Source organism: Lates calcarifer, linkage group LG12 (assembly GCF_001640805.2).
Source record: "Lates calcarifer isolate ASB-BC8 linkage group LG12, TLL_Latcal_v3, whole genome shotgun sequence".
Lineage (NCBI taxonomy): Eukaryota > Metazoa > Chordata > Actinopteri > Centropomidae > Lates > Lates calcarifer.
The window spans coordinates 4,082,724-4,105,245 of record NC_066844.1 but is presented as its reverse complement, the minus strand read 5'-3'; the positions used below and the strand labels follow the sequence as shown (position 1 = coordinate 4,105,245).

Below are 22,522 nucleotides of genomic sequence, written 5' to 3'. Positions count from 1 at the left end.
CAGAACATATATAAAAGGCTGTATCCCTCAAAAATACATTTAAAAGGGAAAAATCTTTTAATAATTGATATTTTAGAAATTAATTGTATCAGTAAATTTGTCAATTAATACAGGCTACAAATACCGCCTTTGTCACCTGCAAGCTTATCAGACCGGCAGCCATTACGGCTCCGAGTTGTACACGAATATAGTGAAAGGGCGATCCTATTCAGAGCCAAAATGGCGCCTTTTCTCCTTTAAACAGGAAGCCAATCGGATTCATGGAAGTTATTTGGTATCCAATCAAAATCCACTTAGGGGGCGGGACATGCGCAGCTGGGTGGATCTGTTTTGGGGTGTTGTGAATTCGTGTAGCTAAGAAATCTTGAGTGGGAGTTGTCGGACCGATTTGTTGTGTGTTTTGTCCGTCGATTGGGATCGATCTCCGACGCACCAGCCGCAGCCATGCCCGGGATAGAGAAGCTGCCGATAGAGGAGACGCTGGAGGACAGTCCGCAGGTAACTGATCTCTTTTCTAGGAGGATTCAGCTAGCCTGCTAACGTTAGCCACTTGTCCGGCTAGGCTAGCTGTCTTTGTAGGCTCAGTGTTTGCCAACAATCAGCGAAGAGATGCTGCTAACAGGACGGCTAACCAAAGCTGTCAAGTGGACAGCCCAAACGGGGATGCGCCCGCTGTGCATCGGCGTTAAAATGACTTCAACTGGAAAAGATTTAAGTCAAGATACCAAGTCAAACACGAATCACTGTTGGTTTGCATTGAAATTAACTCATTAAATGAGTAATTAGCTACTTCCTTAGCCACTCGGCTAAGGTTTACCCTCCTTCGAGTCAAAACTGTTAATATCTTGGCCGAGCAGCAATGTCATCCTTTGTTACTGCTGGATGTGAAAGTCACACAGGGCTGAGAGGAGCTGCTGCTGCTACACTGCTTCACATGAGCTGAAACACACCCCATTGATCAGTGCAGCAAATCCAGGGCAAAACACCTGCTGTGACATCACTGATCAGGGTGTGGCCAGAGTCTGATACACCTGACAGGTTCAGCCTGTAGATATAGATCGGATGTTTTAGTTAAGTTCACGTGTAATCAGTTTATCTGGGTAAATTAGGGGTCTGTATTAGAAGTGCGATGATTAGTTGATTATTAGATCAGTAGAACTGCAGAAAATGAAGCTGCAGTTATTTTGGATAAGTGATAAGTGGTTATTTTAGTAATCTTTCCAAGCAAAAATGCCAAACATTCCCCCGATTCAGTTTCTCAAATGTGAGGATTTCCTGTTTTTTTCTTGTCATATATGACATTGTAAACTGAAAATCTTAGGGATTTGGACCCATAAAACAACAGATGCCAACTGTGCTTCTATAAATTGATAGGATTAGACAAAATGCCAGACCTCCAGGAATACATCAAAAATCTGTGCAAATGATATATTTTGTTGATTTAGGAAGTGAAAATAATACAAGAATACAGCCCCTGCAGCTGCAGCTTCAAATGTCAATTCACTTTGACTATTTATTTCAGGAACTTTAAATAGCAGTAGTTCTGGTATGTGCAAAAGTCAGTGCTTAGTAACCCCACTTTTGCCAGCTGTTAAGCATGGTGGTGGAAGTATTCTCTAAGTGCTGACTTTTGCATACAACTGTATCTATTTTATCTCTCACAGTGACAGATGAGTAGAGAGTGACAGTGACAGATGAGTGTGCTAAAGGCAAAAAAAAAAAAATGCAGTTTGAGACACACCTTGATAACAGAGCAGGTAGCAGCCAGGTGTGGATTTACATAGATAGAAATGGGTTTGGTTTTTGGCAGTTACACAAGGGCTCATTTGCGGCCATATCTTGCTGTGGTTTTATGGATGAGTCGAATGATCAACACTGGCTTCGTTTCCACCACTTATATTGTGTGCTTTATTTGTAGACCCGTTCTCTGCTGGGTGTGTTCGAGGAGGACACTGCAGCCATCTCCAACTACTGTACACAGCTGTATCAGGCCATGCATAGGATTTATGATGCACAGGTAGGCTCACACAACACACACACACACACACACACACACACACACACACACTAACACTAACACACACACACACACTAACACACATGACTTACAGGTGTAGAGCCACTGGCATTGCAGGTATAAGCTCGAACTTACAGCATTAAAAAGTGGCTGCTGATTGGATAATGTGTCTCCAGCTGCTGTTTTTTGTGTTTTCAGAATGAGCTCAGTGCTGCGACACACCTGACCTCCAGACTGCTGAAAGAGTATGACAAACAGGTGGGCAACCACATACCAGCCACCAACCCTGTGACACAAGCCACCAAGCTAAAACCACATTGGCCCAAATATAAGACTATACTGATTATAAGACAACTCCCCTGTTTTTTCACACTAGTCCAGGGATAGTTCTCATAGAAGTGAAACCATTAAATCCCAGTTTAAATCCCACATTTGTGTAGCTTATCTCTCACACACTCTCCTGTCAGGCTCTTAGAAGCAATCAAAATGATTTTCTCTGGCAGTTCGCAGAGTCTTTTTGAGCTCACATTACAGTGACAGTGGTGAATTCTTGGCTGTGTGACAGATGATTTAGTCCTCACTCCATTTCTGCAGTAAAGACGTGGGGAGATACTTTGGACTCATCATGGATTTATTTCCCTCATGGCTTCATAACACTCCAAATTGGACACTCCTGCAGGTTAGACTGAGCTAGCAAATAAAAACTTAGTGCTAACTCACCCTGACAGACTCATGGTAACTATACAGTGGACTTCCATGCAAGACTGTATCCATCCAATCTGATGCCTATGGGGGTGTAAGTATTCTCCAAATCCATGGCTCAGTTCATTTTTCTTTTGTTGTAGTGGGGGAAGGGTAGCCAAAATATTCCCATATTGCTGACTTGAATGTGCCTGCAGGGTCTCAGGGTTATTATTCATTATGAGCGAATTAAACAAGCCTTAATTGTACTGCAGGCGTGATCAGTCAATCAGGATTGGACCAAAATAGTCATGTGACACATGCATTTGAAAGACAATAAAGTGGTGAGGGATGCCTGAGATGGGATTATCTAGTCCTCATACATAAGACAACGCCAGTTTTTTCATGCTCAGGCCGAAACTCATTAACACTAACCACCAACCTGTATTTGCTGAATTTTCCTCTAAGGAATCAGTCTAATTCTTTCTCCTTTGTTGTTGCTGTTGTCTGCAGCGTTTTCCTCTAGGGGGTGATGATGAGGTGATGAGCTCCACCCTGCAGCAGTTTGCAAAAGTCATTGATGAGGTGAGAGAGATCACAAAAACACACTCTTTCTAGATTTACCACACAGATTTGTGATGAGGATTTTCCTTAACTTCTTCTCTCTCTCTTTCCAGTTGAGTTCCTGCCATGCCGTCTTGTCCACCCAACTTGCGGATGCCATGATGTTTCCCATCACTCAGTTTAAAGAAAGAGACCTGAAGGGTAGGAGACACAAACACTGCGCAGTACACTAATAATCCAACCCAGTCACACCTCTGGCTCAAAGAACAAGAACAGTTTCTGACATATTTCTCAGATTAACAACCAACAAGAGTTTGTTGTTGACAAAGTACATTCACTGATGATTGAACATGTGATTCAACAAGAATTTTCCACCAGACTTTTGTGCCTGGCTGCAGGGATTTGCTCCCATTCAGCCACAGCAGCATTAGTGAGGTCCAGTGAAAAGATCTGGTTCACAGTAGGTGTTCATCTTAAGGGTGTTGGATGTGGTTTCAGGTCAGGGCTCTGTGCAGGCCCAAACTGGGAAAACCTTTTCTTTATGGACTTTGGCTCTCTGCTTTGGCATTTCTCCAAAATGACTGTTCCCGGAAAACTGCAAGGTCACAGTTTTCTAAAATATGATGGAGCCCAAACCAGGAAGACAGACCCAGACTAAAAGTACACCTGTCCACAGGAACAGAAAAAAGCAAAAATGTCCATTGCACTGTAACTTTAAGTTCTTTTGTGTCTCTGCAGAGATCCTTACTCTGAAAGAAGTCTTCCAGATAGCCAGTGATGGTAAGTTTGTACAGCTACTTAGAGCTGCAGTTAATTTTCTCTATCAGTTCATTTTTTCTGATAAATGCTCATCACATGTCCCAGATCATGTTTCTATTGATAGACTCTATGCCACCCTCCATCCTTACATAGTTAAGTAAATGGAGATAAAGTTGCATCTTAATATCTGGCTAAATGTTTTCTGACAACAACCAGAGTGTTGTTTTGTTTCCAGAAGAGTAGTAGTAGTTGATGCAAAATGTTTGTGGTAAGATTGAGTTTCTGGATAAGTATGGTGGCTAAGGATTAGTTAGTTTCCTATTTCCTGTTCACTTTATAAAACTCAGAGGGTAAAACTGAAAATCCTCACATTGGAGGAGCCTGAACATTATTTTTTGCCATTTTTATATATTAATTTACTTAAAGCCATGTTCATTGAAATAGAAATTATTTTAATAAAGAAGGGAACATAAAGCCACTATCTCTTGGTCACAGTTAGTTTGAAGCATCACAATGCAGAGTCACATTTAATCTAAAAGAACAAATGTGCAGACCTCTGCCTGTTCCTTCAGTGAAAACATATGTTTCACCACCAAAAGTCTTACCTACCTGTTTCTTACCACAGATCATGACACAGCCATTAATCGATACAGTCGCCTGTCAAAGAAGAGGGACAATGACAAGGTAACCACACTTAGTAATGCGAACACTCTTCACACAGGTTTATCATTCTGCACTTCATTACCACAGTTTGATACTAAACTCCCAGATAATGTTTTCTAATGCTCAACCAGCTGCAAAGATTCCTTAAAAACTAATTTTTGTCACAGGAAAACTGTGTTTTGTTTAGTTTAGTTATAAGTTACTGATTTTATAGAGGAAGAACTGCTCCATTTAACACCCAAGGAAAGTATCTATTTAGACTGTAGACAAATCTCATGTTTTGCATGTTCAGCTGACCTGCTGCGTGCAGTCAATTTGAATTAAATAACTGAACACAGTCTCTGTTTGTCCTAGTTTGTGCCAAATTACATTAGGAAACTCCTGTAGGAATTATTAGAAAGATGTGGACCAATAACAACTTCTGGATTATCCAGTCTGGTTTAACTTCTATTTTTTAAATTATTTATTATTTTATATTTAAATATATTATTTATTTATTTATTTTACATTTTTTACTTTATTTTTCCTTCCAGGCAGCCATGTTAGTTTATTTCTATGAAAATCAACTGAAACCTCCTTCAGCGTGTGACATTAGTTGTATTTTGTGTTAGACGTGTCAGTTAAGTGATTGTAGCGTGGGGTTTCAGCAGCGATGGGGGAGTGTTTCAAAGCTCTCAAACTGGCAGTTATGTGCCAATATGAACCTTTCACATAATCTTTGACCAAAAGATATTATCTCAGCACATGATATCATCTTGATGTCTGTTGTGTGTTACAGGTGCGGGCAGAGGCTGTGGAGGACGTCTACACCTCCCGCAAGAAACAGCACCAGACCATGATGCACTACTTCTGCTCACTGAACACACTACAGTACAAGAAGAAAACAGCTCTGCTGGAGCCACTACTGGGATACATGCAGGCCCAGGTACACACACATACACACACTTACTGTACATGAGAGGTTTTTCTGTCAAACCTGTTGTCCTCGAACACTCAAGACCTGAGCAAGGTCTCAGATCTACACTTGAGTTTTACCCTTGGCTCAGGTCAGAGTTGCTGCAGGTTTCTCTTGACCCAAGAAAAACCCAGAAATAGTCTGAAAACATGAGCATCACACGGCATTTTAGGTTGTCCCAGATGAAAGTTTACTGTCGTGAGGCGAAATGTTTGGTCATCAATCCAAAATGTTGGCCCTAGATCTTAATGCAAGACATGTCCACAACCAATGTAGAGTTTTGGAGACCAAATCTGTGACTGAGTCGGAAATTCAAGAACAAACGCTTATTGCTGGGACCCACATCTCCAAACTAACCAATCAGATTAAGCAGATGATGATGGAGAATACACAGGCCTACAGGACTATGTGAGCACTTCTTTTGTCTGTTAACAGTAGTGCTATAATCCACCAAACATTCAGATGTAACAGACAGTGAATGTCAGATTTAACCAATGAAGAGTCAAATTCATTCTTCATCACATGTTTTCCCAGCTGGTCTAGAGCTGTTACCAAACCTTTATTTGGTCTTTATTTCTGTGTTTGCTCTGTGCAGATCAGCTTCTTTAAGCTAGGATCAGAGAATCTTACTCAGCAGTGGGAGGACTTCCTGGGAACCATAGGAACCAGCGTCCAGAAGTAAGAGCCCTCACCTCTCCTCCCAGAAGTGCTTTGTCCTACATTCACAGTCTTAAATACAGTGTTTTCTTAATGATAACTCAGATTTAAAGCTGCAGTGGTTTCAAAGAATTCAAAGACTTCAGCTGTGAGTGACAAAATCCTGTCTGTGTGTGTGTGTGTGTGTTCATTCAGTGTTCCGTCGGGAGATGGAGGAGGAGGTGGGGCAGATGCAGCAGACCATCCAGCAGATGGAGAGATCATGTGACTCGCTGTACGCACCGTGTGACCCTGACCCCGCCCACTCACCTGTCTGTCGTAACCTGACCAGGAAACAGGGCTACCTGTACATCCGCAAGTATGTACACACACATTTTAATACATTTACTTATTGCTCACATTAAAGCCCCTATTAGTAGGATTTCTGTGTGTTTGTAAGATGTTTCATTACATTCTGACCACTTAATTTTTTTGTTTGTTTGTTAGTTTCTGTTCATGTCCATGTTCTTTGTCTACATGTTGTCTTTGATACAATCAAAATCTAAATTTTGAAACCCTTCACACAGGGGCTTTTATGTAGCACATAAAATTGTACAACCACAGTAAACTGCCACCTGTGCTCACCACTAACCTGAGATTTGAAAACATTTCTGTGTCGTTAGTTTCTTAAAACAGACACATTTTCATGTCCTGTACACAGGAGCCGTAAAGGTCAGTTTTATAAGTAGTAATAACAACATTGTACTAATTAACATCAGGCATTTGGGAATATGGTGACATAACGAAAAAGACGTCAGACAGGTCGAGAAACATGTGAGACAAGTTGGAAACAAACCTCCACATTAGACAAACTGATCTGGAAGAGAAGATGACGGCGAGGCAGTGAAGTTATTACCTAAACTGTCTGTTGTAATTATCCGCCACAGTTTACAAACTCACTTCCTGCTTCAGTTTTGAACCTACAATACTTACTGTAGTTGTGTAAACGGTTTTCCTGTACAACGAGGGATTATTACAACATGTCAGATGTGCTCTTTTTTAGTTTTACCTCAAAATACAGCAGTTTAGATCATCAGGATTAAGTGTTGGTGTGTTTCCCACCTGTTGTCAGATTTCTCAGTTTGTGTTATCACTTGTCCTTTTTAAAGCACTTTCTGTAAATACTTTTCTGTTTACATTATCTGCTTGGATGCTGCCTGTATCTGCTGTCAAAGTTGAAAACAGTTAAAAATTCTGGTCTTTACAGTCACAGAAACCTTGATTACTTATATTTAATTGGTTGTTAGTTGTTGTAAAAGTAGTTCTTCCATCTGCCTCTCAGTAAGACAGGTCTGGTGTCCTCATCCTGGGAGCGTCAGTACTTCTTCACGCAGGGTGGCAACCTGATGCATCAGGGCCGCGGCGAGGTGGCGGGTGGGCTGGTCATGGACCTTGACAACTGCTCCGTCATGGCAGTCGACAGCGACGACCGACGCTTCTGCTTCCAGGCCACGTCCTTCGATGGCAAGAGGTGAGAGAGAGCTCCCATCCTTGTACATTTCAGATGCTCTCACCTTATCCTGAAACTGTTAACGCTGCTTTTCCTTCCTGGGTTTTTGTACTGTCAGAGTGGTGACGCTGCAGGCGGAGAGCAGGAAGGACTGCGAGGAGGTAGATTGATTTTCTGTCATGTGACCTGCTTTGTGTTGATTGGCAGCCGTTGTGTTGTTTTCTCACATCAACTTTCTGCTGCTTCCCCCACCAGTGGATCTCCACCATAAACAACATCTCCAAGAGGATTTACCTGAGTGAGAACGCAGAGGTCGGTGTCCCTTCTCCCATGAAAACCTTTTTGGATACTTGCTTTCAAATTGTTTTCCTATTGGTTGATGCTGATGTACTGTCTTCCTATTGGTAGGAGCTGGCAGCCAGAGTGAACCAATCGGCTATTGAAGCTGTGACGCCATCACCGTCCTTCCAGCAGAGACACGAGAGCATGAGACCCAGCAGGTAGGACTGATACTGACTACACTGACCCATCAGTTGCCAGATTTAATGGAGACAGCTTTCTAAACCTGACCTCCATCTGTATCTCTCCCCCTCCTCATTCCAGTAAAGGGCGTTCGGGCCGAGCGAGCAGTATCAGCTCTGTGGGGTCCGAGCCATCACCCGCTCTTTCCGTGCTCTCCTTGGACGCACTCGTTGCACCAGATACACCCATCCAGTTTGACATCATTTCCCCTGTCAGCGAGGAAAACTCTGGACAGAGCAAGACAGCACAGTCTGGCAGGTATGGGTGTGTGTGTGATGCTTCAGTCAGGCATTAGAGGGTTGTTTTTGAAGGATCAGTTCACCCAAATTGTTAAAAAAACAAATTTCTGTCTTACATCTACTGGTCTGTCTAAAGTAACCGCGTCATTTGTAATAAATATCCTGATCAGTCAAAGTATCTGTAGTTTGTTTAAGTAATATTCTGTGTAATTGTGTGTGTGTGTGTCCTACAGAAGGAGTAATCCATTTGGGGAGTCAGGAGACAACACATCAGAAGACAGTGAAGGTACCGTTGTTTGTTGCTGTTTGGTCTTTCGTTCACACAGCAACAGTGTTTTAGGGCCTGAAAATGCAAACTTTTGAGACCAGGTTCCAGAGTGTAATCTTTTGAAAACGGCACCCTTACTGCCTCAGTGTTAACTGGCAATACACTGATCTGAAAACTGTGACGACACTGCCCCACCTCACACACGGCTACAGCATTTTCAGCCATGCACGAATATCAGTGGTAATCTTCTCCTGAGGCTAAACATGACATTTATATTTTTACATGTACATATAGAACAAATGAGATTCTAATTTAAGTTTCCCTGACCTTTAAAGCTTTGGTTCTTCTTCATTTCCACGCAGATGGATAGATTGTGATACGTTATTGTCTACTTTCTATATTTTGCTATTATTTAGTATTTTACTCTGTAATGTTTAACAAAGTATTTGAAAAAAAATCTATTTTACTTACATTATTATAACAATTAGCAGATCCCATAAATTTTTTTTTTGTGTAATTTCCATAGAATTATAATAATCCTGACCCATGGAGTTTACTATCATTAAAAATAGTAATAATAATCATAAGAATTGTTGTAATAATTCCCTGAGTGGAACTGCAGACAGATATACTGTATATGTTTTTTTTTCTTTACCTGTGTCTGCGTCGTCCAGACTCGATCCTCCACCAGCTCTTCATTGTCCGCTTCCTGGGCTCCATGGAGGTGAGGACTGCTGAGTCAGCAGATGTCATCTCTGAGACCATGAGACAGATCCTGGCCGCCAGAGCCATCCACAACATCTTCAGGATGACCGAGTCACACCTGCTGGTCACCTGCGACTGCCTAAAGTATGAACCACAGAAAGAATGATGTTAGAGAATAATAAGCAACAGATACATGACTTTAGCATCATGTGGGACAGACTTCAGCTCATAACAGTGATACAGAGAAGACATTAATAACGTGTTCTCAGTTTGTGATCACTTTGGAAACGCTTTATTTTCTATGAAGGAAAAAGCCTTTGATTTTAATGTGTGTATTTGTCTTTTCAGGCTTATCGATCCTCAGACACAAGTCACTCGACTCAGGGTAAGACGATACATCTTACTAGATGTTACTAATGATTTCTGATTGGTTTCAGTGCCCTCTTTCCTAATTTTTATCCTTCTCCATCCTCTCTCTCCATCCTCTCTCTCTCTCTCTCTCTCTCTCTCTCTCTCTCTCTCTCCTCTTCCTTCCTCCTGCTGCAGTTCCCTCTGTCCAGCGTCGTTCAGTGTTCATCCCATCAGGACAACAAAAGGCTGTTTGGTTTCGTTTTGCAGTCGGCGAGCGGGCGGGGCGACAGCCGAGCCGTCTGCTACATTTTTGAGTCCAACAACGATGGAGAGAAGGTTGTCTGTCTGTTTGTCTGTTTGTCTCACTGTCTAACGCTCTGTCCTGTCTGTGTGTCTGACCTGTCTGTCTCCTTCATCTGTTTCAGATCTGTGACAGTATTGGTCTGGCCAAGCAGATAGCCTTCCACTCTGAGATGGTGAGACTTGATATGAAACTCTGTTACACTGAAACTAAAGCTAACTCCCTCACATTTTGATTGATGGACCCTGGAGGTGTTGTTGTGGATGTTAGTTATTTTTATTGTCTTGTTGTTTTTCTTTGTGCAGGACCGTAAGGCGGTGGAGAAGAGGAAGGAGCAGGACAAGGCCAAAGAGAAACAGCAGGAGGAACTCAGCAAACAGAGACAGATCGAGAAGGTGACCTTTAACCTTTAACCTTTAACATTTAACCTGTAACCCCCATTGTTTCATCTATACACCTGTCTGTAAAGATACAGTAATATCTGCCAACACAACATAATTTATTTTAGAACATTTCTTTTTTGATATTTAACTTGCGTGCCGTCTTTTCAGGATCTGGAGGAGCAGAGCCGTTTGATCGCCGCCTCGAGTCGTCCTGCCAACCCGCCCGCCCCCGACGGACAGTTCTTAGTGCTAAGCAACAGCCAATCAGAAGACAGCGATGCTGGGGATGAGGGGAAGAAGAGGGGCGAGTCTGAAGCCTAACGACACACAGAGGATGCATGTTACCCTCCCAGGCGAGTCCCAGCTGGTACTGTCAAGGCAACAGCTCAGGAATCAGAGGAGGATGGGACACCACCTGCCCACCCCGGGATGCCTGGGACTGAAAAACATGCGCTCCTTCTCTGCTGGACTCTGTTTGAAGTTTGTAGTGGAGCCTGTCACTCTGAAAACGGAGGATAACCTAGACGCACCCTCACTATAAGAGGAGGAGGAGCATGAGGGGCGTAGGCGAGGAAACGTCTCGTCACTGACTCGTGTTTTATTCTGTGTGTAAAAACGCTGCTTTTTATACCGGCTCCACTATCGAGAAAAGGACAAAAAAATAGAGATTAACCTGTAAGTTTCTGTTTTATATGTTTATTTTATATAAAAAAGAGCTAAGAATAATGACAGAAGATATAAAGCAGAACAACATGAGGAATAATGAACCAGGATCTGAGAGAGATGCCTGAGAAAATTGGACAGTGTCTTGTTCACAGGCACTTTGGAGATGGGAGATGCCAGAGGGCAACAGGAAACACTAGTGTTGTTGGTAAAACGTGTGTCATACGATGATTGAGAGCAGGGAGTCTTATTTTCAAGAGTCCTTCCTGTTGTGATGTGTTCAGCAGCTGATCTTTTTTCTCTCTCAAAATGATCTCCTCTTCCTTCCAGACAGTCGCTGCTTTTCAGTCATTTCACCACAGGATAAAAAATAACTGACCTGAAACTTGCTAAGTCATCATCACAGTAGAGCTTAAATGATTAGTTGATTAACCCATTAGTCAATTGACAGAAAATTTAACTCAACTATTTTAATCATAATAATAGTAATTAGTCATTTTTCAAACAAAAATACCAAAGATTTAATGGTTTCAATTCATTCATGAGAATTACTTGATTTTCTGTATCTTACATTGTAGTAAATTGAATATTTTGGGGTTTTGGACTTCAAGTTCAGACAAACGTTTATTGTGGATTATCAAACTAAAGCAAGTCTTAAGTCCCTGTGAGCTGATTTTCATAGTTTACTGAGATGAACTGAAAACAGCGGCAGCATGGAAGGTGAAGAGAAACAGACTGATACGTTTAAAACAGCATAGATTTGGTCAGAAGTCTCTAGAACGTCTAGATTAAAATTGGGCTAAATTTGGTTGAAAAGATACAGACATCACTGCTATCAAGGATAATAATGGTAAAACAGTTACAAATCCCTGGTGCAAAAATGATTCACATGCCTGCTTTGTGAACTGACACCTCTGTGGTGAAGGTTTGGTTAAATTTAGGCACAAAAATTTGGTTAAATGTAATTTTTCAACCAAATGTAGCCCAGTTGTTACCAGAAGTTAAGACTTCTGAACCATCATCACTAAATCATAGCTAACATTAGCATTAACAGCTGTTTACTTACTAGTCTAGAAGAAACGTTAGTTCAGCCTCAATCTTCAGTCCTTTACTCACCAAGAGCTGTCTCCATCTGTGGAAAGCAATGGCAATGTTAACTCTTGTTTTGCTTCTATTTCTATCACTTCTTCTTATTTACTGCAGTTAGCATGCTAACAAGCTAGTTCTGACTCGTCTCATAATACCACTTTTGGCATGGAGAATCTTAGTAGTGTCCAGTCTGCTCAGAGGAAATATTCTAACCTCGTCTTGTAAATGCAACAATGTCTGAAGCTCTTGGTAAGTAAACAGCTGTTAGCAAAAACTTACATATAGCGCCTTTTAAAGATCAAACAAACAAGTTCTTTATATTGTCCATCAGCTGGACTCACTATCAGCAACATGTCCATCCTTCATCAGGTTAAATTCATGTTACCTGGTCAAGATACCTGAGTGGATTTTACTGATAACTGATAAAAATTTGGTTCTTTCACAGTCAAGAGTTAGAGATCAGCCTTATCTGTCAGTTGGACCTTCTGGAGAACTTTGTACTGATTGTTAGTGACCACTGAAATTTCAGCATCAAATTCTTTGTCATAAAGTTATGAATGAAACACTTAGTTCACTGGGGTCAAAGGTCAGCTCTAATTTAGCTACAGTGAAACTAATCCGGCCCCGAACCTCCCTTAAAGAAATGTATGAAACAAATGCCTTCAACGACTTCAGTGCCAATATTAACTTCTTTATATTCCACACTTCTTTTGCTGTATTTCTATATCTGTTGAAGTATTTGTGGAAAATATATCATTAGCCATTCTCGGTCCAGCATCCCAGCTTTTCATGCAGTTTGTATGCAGTGTGTATTAGCATGTTGTCATGATTGGAGCCAAACAGACCCAGATGGCGTGAAACTACAAAAAGAAAATCAAGGTTTTAAATTGATGTTGTTTGAAGCGTTTCTCTCCAAAATAGAACGTCTGCGACTTCTGCCTCTGCCTCTTACAAAAATTAATAATTGCATGAAAGTAAATGTTCATTAATGAGAAACTACTACTGTACACTATTGACCAGTTAGGTCATAGGCCACTAAAGTGAGCCAAAGATGCTTCGCTCTCCTATTTTTGTCTGTTTGGATCTGATGCTGAAAAGTTGGAGATCTGTCAACTCAAGCACAAATCTGATGAAATAGTACCCTCACTTTTGCTGTTTTTGTTGACAGTTTAAATAAAAGGACGCAGCGATTTTCTCTTATTTTTTAAAAAAAGGAAATAAAAGTAGAAAGTTTGGATCTCATCTTCTGGTTTCTCTGATAAGCTGGTACATTTTATTCATCAGTAAACTGAAGAAATTTCACATTTTTAACATCTTAATGTATAAAAACTAAGAACCATGTGTCATAAAAAAAAACACTGTTCTCCATCTTCTCTGCCAAATAATCAGCTGAGTTAATGTGTTTCACCTGATGTAATATTTATCTGTGCTTTCACTATTGTTTATCTGGGTCATTGTTTGGGGCCTTTTTATGCTTTTCACAGGTTTTATTAATTAATCAGCCTTTATCCAGAGTGATTCACAGTGATTATCTGTAGGAAAAACAACTGAATAAGCTTCAGTTTAAAGATCATAGACATTGCATGAACAACAGACAAACCTCTTCAGCTAGCAATGGGGAAGTTAACATGGCAAAGACATTTCTAAATCAGCCTAAAATCAATAGTTACTAATGATAAATTTATTTTTGCTGGTTGTGTTATTTGGGGGAAGGTGTTGTTGTTACCAGGTGAAGGACTCGTGTTGATGGAGCTGCACTTTAACGACAGACAAAACACGACAGGATCAATGAGTTTGAATTGTAAATATGTTTCAGTGATTGATGTCCCAGTGTCATGATTAATAAAAAGGCTTTTCAGCGATAAATAAAGCACTAACTCCACCCGCCTGGGTCAGTCTGCTGATGTTTTCAGATCAAACCAACCTCCTGCGAGCTACATGAGCTGCAGGAAAAGTTTAACAGGTGTAAACTTTGAACAGAAAGAGTGGATTATTTTCATGTTTACAAAGTTTAATGTTGCATTTGTGTGTTAAAATGTATCAGCGGTCATTTTCAGAACCTCATTGTGTCGTCATTTAAAAATGACAATTTTAAGTATTGATCACTTACCATTTTAACTGTTTATCAATTGCTATAAACAAACCATTTTAAATACATCATAATTGTAACTATTAATTTTAGCTATTTCATCAAGTGTTTATCTATTAACCTATTTTAAGCTAAGTATGTTCACTTAAGGTAGGCATTACCTTTAGCTAGACTGTTTTTAACCATGGATCCTGTATTTTTTTTAGCTATTTTTACTGATTATCTAACACTTTGAGTTATTATATGATCCATTATTAGTTATCCATTACTATATCCATACTTTTAACCATTTCAACTGACTGTTTCATCAGTAAATACTTTTGAAGTCAGTTTGTATTTAAAATAAAAAAACAAATTGGCCACCATAATAACTTTAATATAAAATAAGAACTAAATTCATAAATAATATACATTGTCATAAAGACTTGTCATAATTCATGCGAAAAAACAACAGGCCATTAACTTACAGAAATTCTGAAATTCTAAATCTTTAAATTTACCACAACAGACTTAAAACAAACTCTCATTACAGCCACATTCATGGAAACAAAGTAAATCACTAATGACAGATGAATTTTATGTTAATGCCTATACAGTAAAATAATCAGTGCAGTTAAAGTTTGATTCCCATGAAAATGACACAACCACATATAAATTTGCAGGATCACCGGATACTCCTGTTACACAAACTGATGTGTATAGATTTTATTTTTAAAACAGTTTGAGATGGAGAATCACTCTTAGGTTGAACTCATGTCCACATGCATCAAGGCAATAACCTGTGATGAGGCAACATAAGTAGATGTTACTTCATTTTAAGGGATAACGAGCCAAAATGGCTGAAAAGCATCTGTGTAAAACATTACATCTCCCACAATCCAAGATCTCTGATGGCTGGTGTCTTGTAGGGATTATTGGAAGTGCAAACAATGGTTTTTAGCAGCATCATGGAAACATTGGAAGCCATTTTACAACATAAACTTCTGTCATCTTTGACCGGTCGCTCATCTGCTCTACAGTCCTGCCTTGTAGAGCTAATTATAAACTAAGCAGGACATGTAGGTATGTCTTATAGGCACAGATATTTTCCTCTTTTTACATCCTTCACAGCATCAGTAACATCAGCCTCTAATGTTTCAGGATTTTGCTGGAGAGCCAGTCTAGGCCCTCGGCCAGACCTGTACCACTGACGGCACAGGACGCCTGGACGAACCACTGCACAGACACACACACACACACACACACAGAGGACAAAAACATTAGCACAGTTCAGCAAAGTTACATTTTTAAGTTGAAAAAAAACCCACAAGTTGCACATTTTACTTGAAGTAAATTTAATGTAACAGTTTAAGTCTACAGGTTAATCTCTCACTCACCGGCTGTGGGATCCCTGATAGGCCCAGGGCTGTGGTGATGTCACTGACGGACATGGCTCTGGGCAAATCCTGTTTGTTGGCGAAAACCAGCACGGCCACGCCTCTCAGCTCATTCTCCTCCAACTGCAGCACACAAACATGACTTAATGTGGCAAAACACAACAGCAACACAACAACAGCAAATAAGATCAAAATAATTAAAATAGTGAAGATATTAAAACTAACACAGGATCTCTCTCCAAGACAAGATGGAGGGTACAGGAGAGTAGATGTACTTCAGTGGTACAAATTTGAAATTAATCAAATTATAGACTAAACCTGGGTGTCTGGGGCCCCAGGAAACTTTCACAGTGAGTTTCCATCTTTTTTTTTTTTTTTTTACTTAAACATTGTTAATACTGCAGGTGTTGTTTATTGTGATAGCTCTATACAAACTAGAAATATGTGTGTGTGTGTGTGTTTGAATTTGTGTGTTGAAACACTACAGGGAAAAGCTTGTTACCATCGTGTGCAGCTCGTCAGCAGCTTCTTTAATCCTCTCGGGGTCGTTGCTGTCGACCACAAATATCAAACCCTGAAGAAAACAGAGACACATGCGTTACTGCCAGTGTCCTCTTTCTGTAGTAGCCGTGTAACAGCAGTAGTCGTAGTAGCAGAAGTAGTATTACCTGTGTGTTGGTGTAGTAGTGTCTCCACAGAGGTCTGATGATGGTCTGACCGCCGACATCCCAGACTGTGAAACTGATGTTCTTATAATCAACTGTCTCCACATTAAACCCTACACACACACACACACACACACACACACAAAATGAAATTAATAAACTGATGTAAGTGTATTGTTTCATATTTCTCTTTAAATGTGTGCCTTAACATAAACATGGAGATGAACTGACCAATAGTTGGGATGGTGGTGACAACCTCGGCCAACTTCAGTCTGTACAGCAGAGTGGTTTTACCTGCTGCATCCAGACCCACTGAAACAGCACAAACACAAACAGACAGGAGTGTTACAAACAAGCAGCAACAACAACTCAGTAAATACGAATAAAGTTACAAACATCAAGTGTTGACAGAAGTGTTAAACCCTTTACTGAGGGAAAAGTAGCAGCTCTGTAATCTACAAATACTCAATTACAAGCAAAAGACCTGCATCGAAAATGCCACTTCAAACATCTAGGTATTATCAGTTGAATATACTTTAAGTAGAGTAGAAGTATACAAGTAGTACTATACTCCGTTACTTTGCACCCCTTGGTTACAAATGTAAACCTTCACGGTGGGGATAATAATTGATCATTGATCAAAACAAATAGATTTTCTGACCAGTAATACACTCTATTAAATGTCATTTAAGTTTAAATAAAAATCACCTGAAGCCCTTTTTAAATAAGGTTTATTCTAATCCTTTAAAGAGCAGCCAGGTTGGTAATAAAGTTAAATCAGGACTCACCCATTAAAATCCTGACAGGGGTCTTGGAGGTGAACCTGGAGAAGATCTGCGAGATGATGACGCCCATGATGGTTCAGGTAGAAAGCTCCTGCTCCGCACTAAACGACTCGTGGTAAGTGTGTGTCGATTTGTGCGAGTGTGTGCGGTTTTTATAGGGCAGCAGCAATGGCATAGACAGTGTGTGTGAAGTGTGTGTTATCCATGGTGTCATCCCGGTTGTTGTCAGCTCGGTACACGGTGGCAGCGGCGGCGCAACAGGTTTCAACACCGCACACCGGAAACAGTACGCAGGCTTCAAAATAAAGGCTTGTTCTTAAAAAAGAAAAATACAAATTGAATTCGCTTTAAGTTTTTTAAAGATAACACCTGAAATCTTACTTCGTTTTAGAGAATGTGCGGAAAAGCACAAAAAACATTATTACTATACTTCAAGAACCTCATTGTACAGCAAAGTATTCTATAATGACAGAAGTGAAAACATTTAAGAAGTTGGAATAAATATCTTAAATATTTCAGCCTACATCACCTCCACCACTACTTTAAAAAAAAAAAAAAACTTTAAAAACAAGCTGTTGTCTCTGTTTCAGTGCCAGTTTTTCTCGATTTAAATACTGATTTAGTTTTGAACTCTTGTTGTTTAAGTTTTATTTCAGTCCCTGTGTCTTCCTGTCTTTGTCAGGAAGTGTTGCTCTGTCTCTTCCATTTGTTGTTGTTGGCAGAACTGACACAGTCTGTATTTCCTGAGTTGCCAGGTTTGTGTGTATCCACCACTCTCAGTGAGTGGACTTGCTTTTCCTTTGAACAGTCCACAAATATTGATATTATATTTGATTGAGTATATGTTTATTCTATATTTATAATGTATTTATTATATTTATAATAAGTCTATATATGTTAACAGTTACGTTATAGACTGTAAAAGAGAGTTTTAGTTTCGAGTTCATCTGGTTCCAGGCCCTGAGGTGCAGACAGCCTGTGGTGAAAGCAGGATTAATAAATGGGAATGGTGGTGGATACCAATTTAACTAAAATTAGTTTGATTAAATGCAACACTAAAACACAATATAAACTGTACCCTAAGGACACATTTTAATACAGTAAATCTTTCAGGACAGTATCAGCCATTTTTTAGCCATTTCTGCAAATGGCTAAAAAAAAAACAAAGTGACAAAGCCTCTAACTGGTAATTTTGACGTGTCCAATAGGAGAAAAAGAGGAAGTGCGACAAAATGTACAGTGAGAGGAAGTGGGAGTGGACGTTTGGGTCAACAAAAGACTGGACTTTGACACAGGAGACTGTGTGTTGTTCTCTTTATGGTTTGTTTCTTTTAACCAAGACAATGATCGATAATCTCAATTTTTAAAGGTTTTACAAAGTTAAACGTGATATTTATTGACAAAGAAATTTGTTAATATAATCTGGATGGTTTCTGTCGGTGAAAAGAGAAGTTCACACAAGTTCAAACAAGATTTTAGAAATATAGATATATATGAATCATTGGCATTTACACTCAGTTTTCACGCAGAAGTCATGACCTCCATGGCAGATAAGGCCCCTGACACACACACACACACACACACACACACACACACACACAGCAGATTACATGTGGTGTGATTTTTGGTTTTGGGAAATTACAGCAGAGCAACAGGGCAACACTGTGGTTATCTTTGCTCCAGTCTGGTTGAGCTGGTTTCCTCCACATACAGTAAATTATTACGACACTGTCACTGATGATTGCACTCTTAATTTCTGAAGTGTTTGTGTTTGGTTTACTGACAGATCCTCAATAATACAAACAATTAAACACAAAACGTGTAGTTCAACCTAAAGTGACCTAAAGTTTTTTCTTTCTTATCATTGTATCTAGCCAGCTTTGGTTTTATTTGTCACAGCACTGAAAAACACACACATACCCTTGTACACCTATCTTTGTGACGGTCCCGTCATTGATGTAATGCATTTCCTCATCCCTCACCCTGATGACATAACGAGTCAGCACCAGGCCACGCTGTAAGATGGTCAAAGCAGGCCCCTCTCCATCACAATGCATCACCCAGAGTCCCACACAGGCACATTTGCATTAATCCTTATTTAAATTCAATATATTAATGTAAAACAGAGGTATGAGTCGATTAACTATATGTTAAACTGTCATGTCCTTGTGTTGTTATTTATTTGATGAATAACTGATAACTGAAGGACGCCACAGAGCAGTGTTGTTGCCCTGTGTACACTGTAGACTCACTGCTAAAGATGCATGAGATAAAATAAATTGATAAAGAAGGGCCTGAACTGTTGCTGGCTCCAGTGCAGCTGCATTGCCTGCAAATATAGTAGTTGCGCCTCTGTCTGTGAGGTCCTGTCACTGACATAATGCACCTGAAACACAAAGATGTGGGCTCATAGCAAGAAGCACCCTGTAAAACCCATAGCTTATATGAGCGGGTGCTCACCGATATTCACCATTATATATACTACAAACAAAAAACAATGCTCACTGATGTTCAGGATGAGTAAAAATTCATCTACATTTAAATAAATAAATAAATTCTTCCCTCTATGAATGTAAAATGTGACTATGTGACTATGTGAGCCTGAAGTGGTGACACTGGTGGGGGAGAAAAGGAGAGGCACAAGAAACGAAACTTAAAAGCCGCTGCAGACACTTGAATGAGGAAATGAGAGCATAGGGAGCTGGTGTGCAGCCTGTTGAGAGGAACAACAGACAGATAAACTCTCCCAACACAGTGAGGACACGTTTTCTACTGCAGAAACTCCTGTCAGTGAGGTGAGGATGAAGATGAAGAGCAAGCTGCTTTTTGTTCCTTTGGTGATTGCGATCATGTCAGTTACTACAGCAACTACTACCCCAAAAACAACAACTACCCGAAAACCAACAACTACTACTCCTCGGTGGAGAACCACCACTCCATGGACAACAGGTATACGTGTATACACACACACACACACACACACACACACACACACACACACACACACATATATATATATATATATATATATATATATATATATACGCACAGTGACAAATAAAACAAAACTGTAACATCACATTCCAGGAGCACTTTGGTGTAGGTCATGAGCCACTAAATTTAAAAGCAGTTGATCAAATGATCAGTTGCAAGAAATTGGGTTTAAAGTGCCAACTCTCTTTCTTTGGTGCATTTTGTAATAAAATGCCCCCAAAAATACTTAAAGCCTCTCAGTCAGCTTCAACTAACTTAACTAAACTTTTTTTGACAAATCATTGTCTAGGTTTTTTAGGTTTTAATGTTAATGAACTTGCCAGCAAACATTTACTTATTTAGTCATCAAACAGATACAGAACATTATCACTCATTTGGAGACTTGTTTGTGGCCACCTGATTGATTAATAAATTGAGTCCAATATTCCTTCTCTTTTCACTCTATTTTTGGTCTCCACCACCCACTGAAGGAAAGATCTGGTTCTTTAGCTGCTAAATGCTCCACTATGTCCACCAGCTCGTCTTTAACTGTTTCTGCCTGCTGTTTGCTGCTGAGCAGGTAGAGGAAAGTGGATTTTTAGAGATTTTTTAGCTGAAAACAGCTGCCTGCTGTTGCAAAAGATGATGCTATGAGGGTGTGGAGAGTGAACCAAAACAGTAAAGAAGGTCACACACCTAAACAATTAGAAGAAACTCACTGTAAAACTCCTTAAAGCTAAGGGGAGCTGCAGATTCAGGTGATCATTTTCTGTAGGTTCACAGTTAAGAGCAACACCTTTCACAGGTACATGACAGATGTTTTAAGTATTTCTCTATAACATTAAATAACTAATAATAAGCAACAAGTCACTGCACTGGAAATTAGCATTGTGTTATATCTGGTGTAATACATTTATTTATCTCACCTGAATCCGATTCAAGTGTTGCTGAATCCTGATTGGTGCTTGGAACCGTGTGACATCACCTCTTTTTCCAGCTGAGCCCCGCCCACTTCAAAGCCTATGAGAAAACAACAAAGAAAAAGACAAACACTGAAACACAACACAAACAAAAAACTGTTAAAACTTATTTTCTAGGGCCTTTAAATGCTGATGATGCTACTGTCCAACAATGCAAACCACAAAAGGACATGGAGGAGCTGCTCACAGCTGCAAAAACATATAAAATAATTGTGGTTAGTGGTGACACAGAACAAACACAAAGAGACACATAACACCCTGTTCTTGCAGAGTGAGAGAAGCATCAGAAAGGAGATATTGAGATGGTTTTTGATACTTTCAATGATTTGATACCTTCAAATAAAACAATGGAAAAGTGTAAAATATGGAATACAGTACACTTATTAACACAGTACTGGACTGTGTTCAAAAAGTGAGAACATACAATTAAAAATAAACACATGCATGAGTAAAAAAAAGAAGATCTTAAATTATGCTGACAAATTATTTTTGTCGTATCTTTTCCTCTGTCCCTTCTCCAGGTCATCCTGCAATGAACTTAGATGGGAAGATGTTCACTTTGTCTTTGAATGGTGGAGATATATCCCTCTTTCCTCCCAATTATTCCCCACCGCAACCAAGACCTTCACCAACACGTCACTACTACACGACCACCCCGTACCCCACACAGCCTCCGACCAGAGGTAAGGACATTTGCAAAGTACAAAACCAAATCAGAAGCACTGAAATATGAAATCCCAAATGTTGATTTAATCTGGATGCATTCTCTCTCTTTTTCTGTTCCTGTAACAAATTTACTGAAAAAATATTGATTCTTGACCAGGACAGAATCCATCACTTTGTTTCTGACCACATGGGGGCAAAAAGGCCTAGAAAGTAATTGACACTAAATCTACTCTCTTACTACTATCCATACTATATACAATAATATATAATATATAATGATTATATATTATGTTATAATGTTATGTTTGCATAAAATAATATATACACAATACTATATACTATATATACTATAATAACAGTTTATTCTGGTTGTGTGTGATCCATTAATTCTGGAGGATAATATTTAAAGTAATCAATTAATTAACTTATTTTCCGGGAACAGTGCTCATTAATCAACATTAGGATTGCAAAATTATGTGAATTTTCAAAGCTGGAAACTTTCCATGGGAAATAACAGGAATAAACTGGAAATTAGCAAAATTGCAGGTTAGCCTATAACAAGGAACTTAAATGTAGCTGGGAAAAAAAGCACATCTTACAGCATAATATTGGTTAATCTTGGGCATTAATTCATTTTTTCCTCTGCAAAATGTAATAAAACATGATTAAAACATAATATTTT

At 39.6% G+C, this 22,522-nt stretch overlaps 3 protein-coding genes across 3 annotated transcripts in view; 2 read left to right on the top strand and 1 right to left on the bottom strand.

The window, feature by feature from the left end:
• The first annotated feature begins 305 nt into the window (after positions 1 to 305).
• On the top strand, positions 306 to 14,188 carry appl1 (adaptor protein, phosphotyrosine interaction, PH domain and leucine zipper containing 1). Its single transcript, XM_018663310.2, has 23 exons — positions 306 to 498; positions 1,919 to 2,017; positions 2,216 to 2,275; positions 3,212 to 3,283; positions 3,376 to 3,463; positions 4,001 to 4,042; positions 4,647 to 4,705; positions 5,463 to 5,609; positions 6,235 to 6,317; positions 6,416 to 6,417; positions 6,492 to 6,654; positions 7,618 to 7,806; positions 7,904 to 7,946; positions 8,041 to 8,097; positions 8,194 to 8,285; positions 8,389 to 8,565; positions 8,780 to 8,832; positions 9,489 to 9,663; positions 9,868 to 9,904; positions 10,066 to 10,206; positions 10,296 to 10,346; positions 10,477 to 10,566; positions 10,723 to 14,188. Exons 1-23 carry the CDS (start codon positions 445 to 447, stop codon positions 10,873 to 10,875), a joined length of 2,127 nt encoding a protein of 708 aa, XP_018518826.1. The 5' UTR covers positions 306 to 444; the 3' UTR covers positions 10,876 to 14,188.
• An 882-nt stretch (positions 14,189 to 15,070) lies between these two features.
• The window catches only part of LOC108874776 (ADP-ribosylation factor 4), a 7,757-nt gene continuing 305 nt past the window's right edge, over positions 15,071 to 22,522 (bottom strand). The window contains exons 2-8 of the mRNA XM_018663309.2: positions 21,121 to 21,214; positions 17,225 to 17,536; positions 16,668 to 16,748; positions 16,440 to 16,549; positions 16,274 to 16,345; positions 15,772 to 15,894; positions 15,071 to 15,610 (exon numbers count right to left, since the gene is read on the bottom strand). Of these exons, the coding sequence (XP_018518825.1) occupies positions 15,524 to 15,610; positions 15,772 to 15,894; positions 16,274 to 16,345; positions 16,440 to 16,549; positions 16,668 to 16,748; positions 17,225 to 17,291 (540 nt within the window). The 5' untranslated portion in view covers positions 17,292 to 17,536; positions 21,121 to 21,214 and the 3' untranslated portion in view covers positions 15,071 to 15,523. The remainder of the gene's footprint in view (positions 15,611 to 15,771; positions 15,895 to 16,273; positions 16,346 to 16,439; positions 16,550 to 16,667; positions 16,749 to 17,224; positions 17,537 to 21,120; positions 21,215 to 22,522) is intronic.
• LOC108874775 (uncharacterized) overlaps positions 19,893 to 22,522 on the top strand; it is a 5,932-nt gene continuing 3,302 nt past the window's right edge. Inside the window, exons 1-2 of the mRNA XM_018663308.2 lie at positions 19,893 to 20,170; positions 21,696 to 21,857. Of these exons, the coding sequence (XP_018518824.1) occupies positions 20,023 to 20,170; positions 21,696 to 21,857 (310 nt within the window). The 5' untranslated portion in view covers positions 19,893 to 20,022. The remainder of the gene's footprint in view (positions 20,171 to 21,695; positions 21,858 to 22,522) is intronic.

What these genes read in the sequence shown, in the direction of transcription:
- appl1 (XM_018663310.2), top strand. Translation starts at nt 445, where the DNA reads ATGCCCGGGATAGAGAAGCTGCCGATAGAGGAGACGCTGGAGGACAGT. An exon ending in TTGCAAAAGTCATTGATGAG is followed by an intron (nt 3,284 to 3,375) that starts GTGAGAGAGATC and finishes CTCTCTTTCCAG; the next exon opens with TTGAGTTCCTGCCATGCCGT. An exon ending in AGAAGAGGGACAATGACAAG is followed by an intron (nt 4,706 to 5,462) that starts GTAACCACACTT and finishes TGTGTGTTACAG; the next exon opens with GTGCGGGCAGAGGCTGTGGA.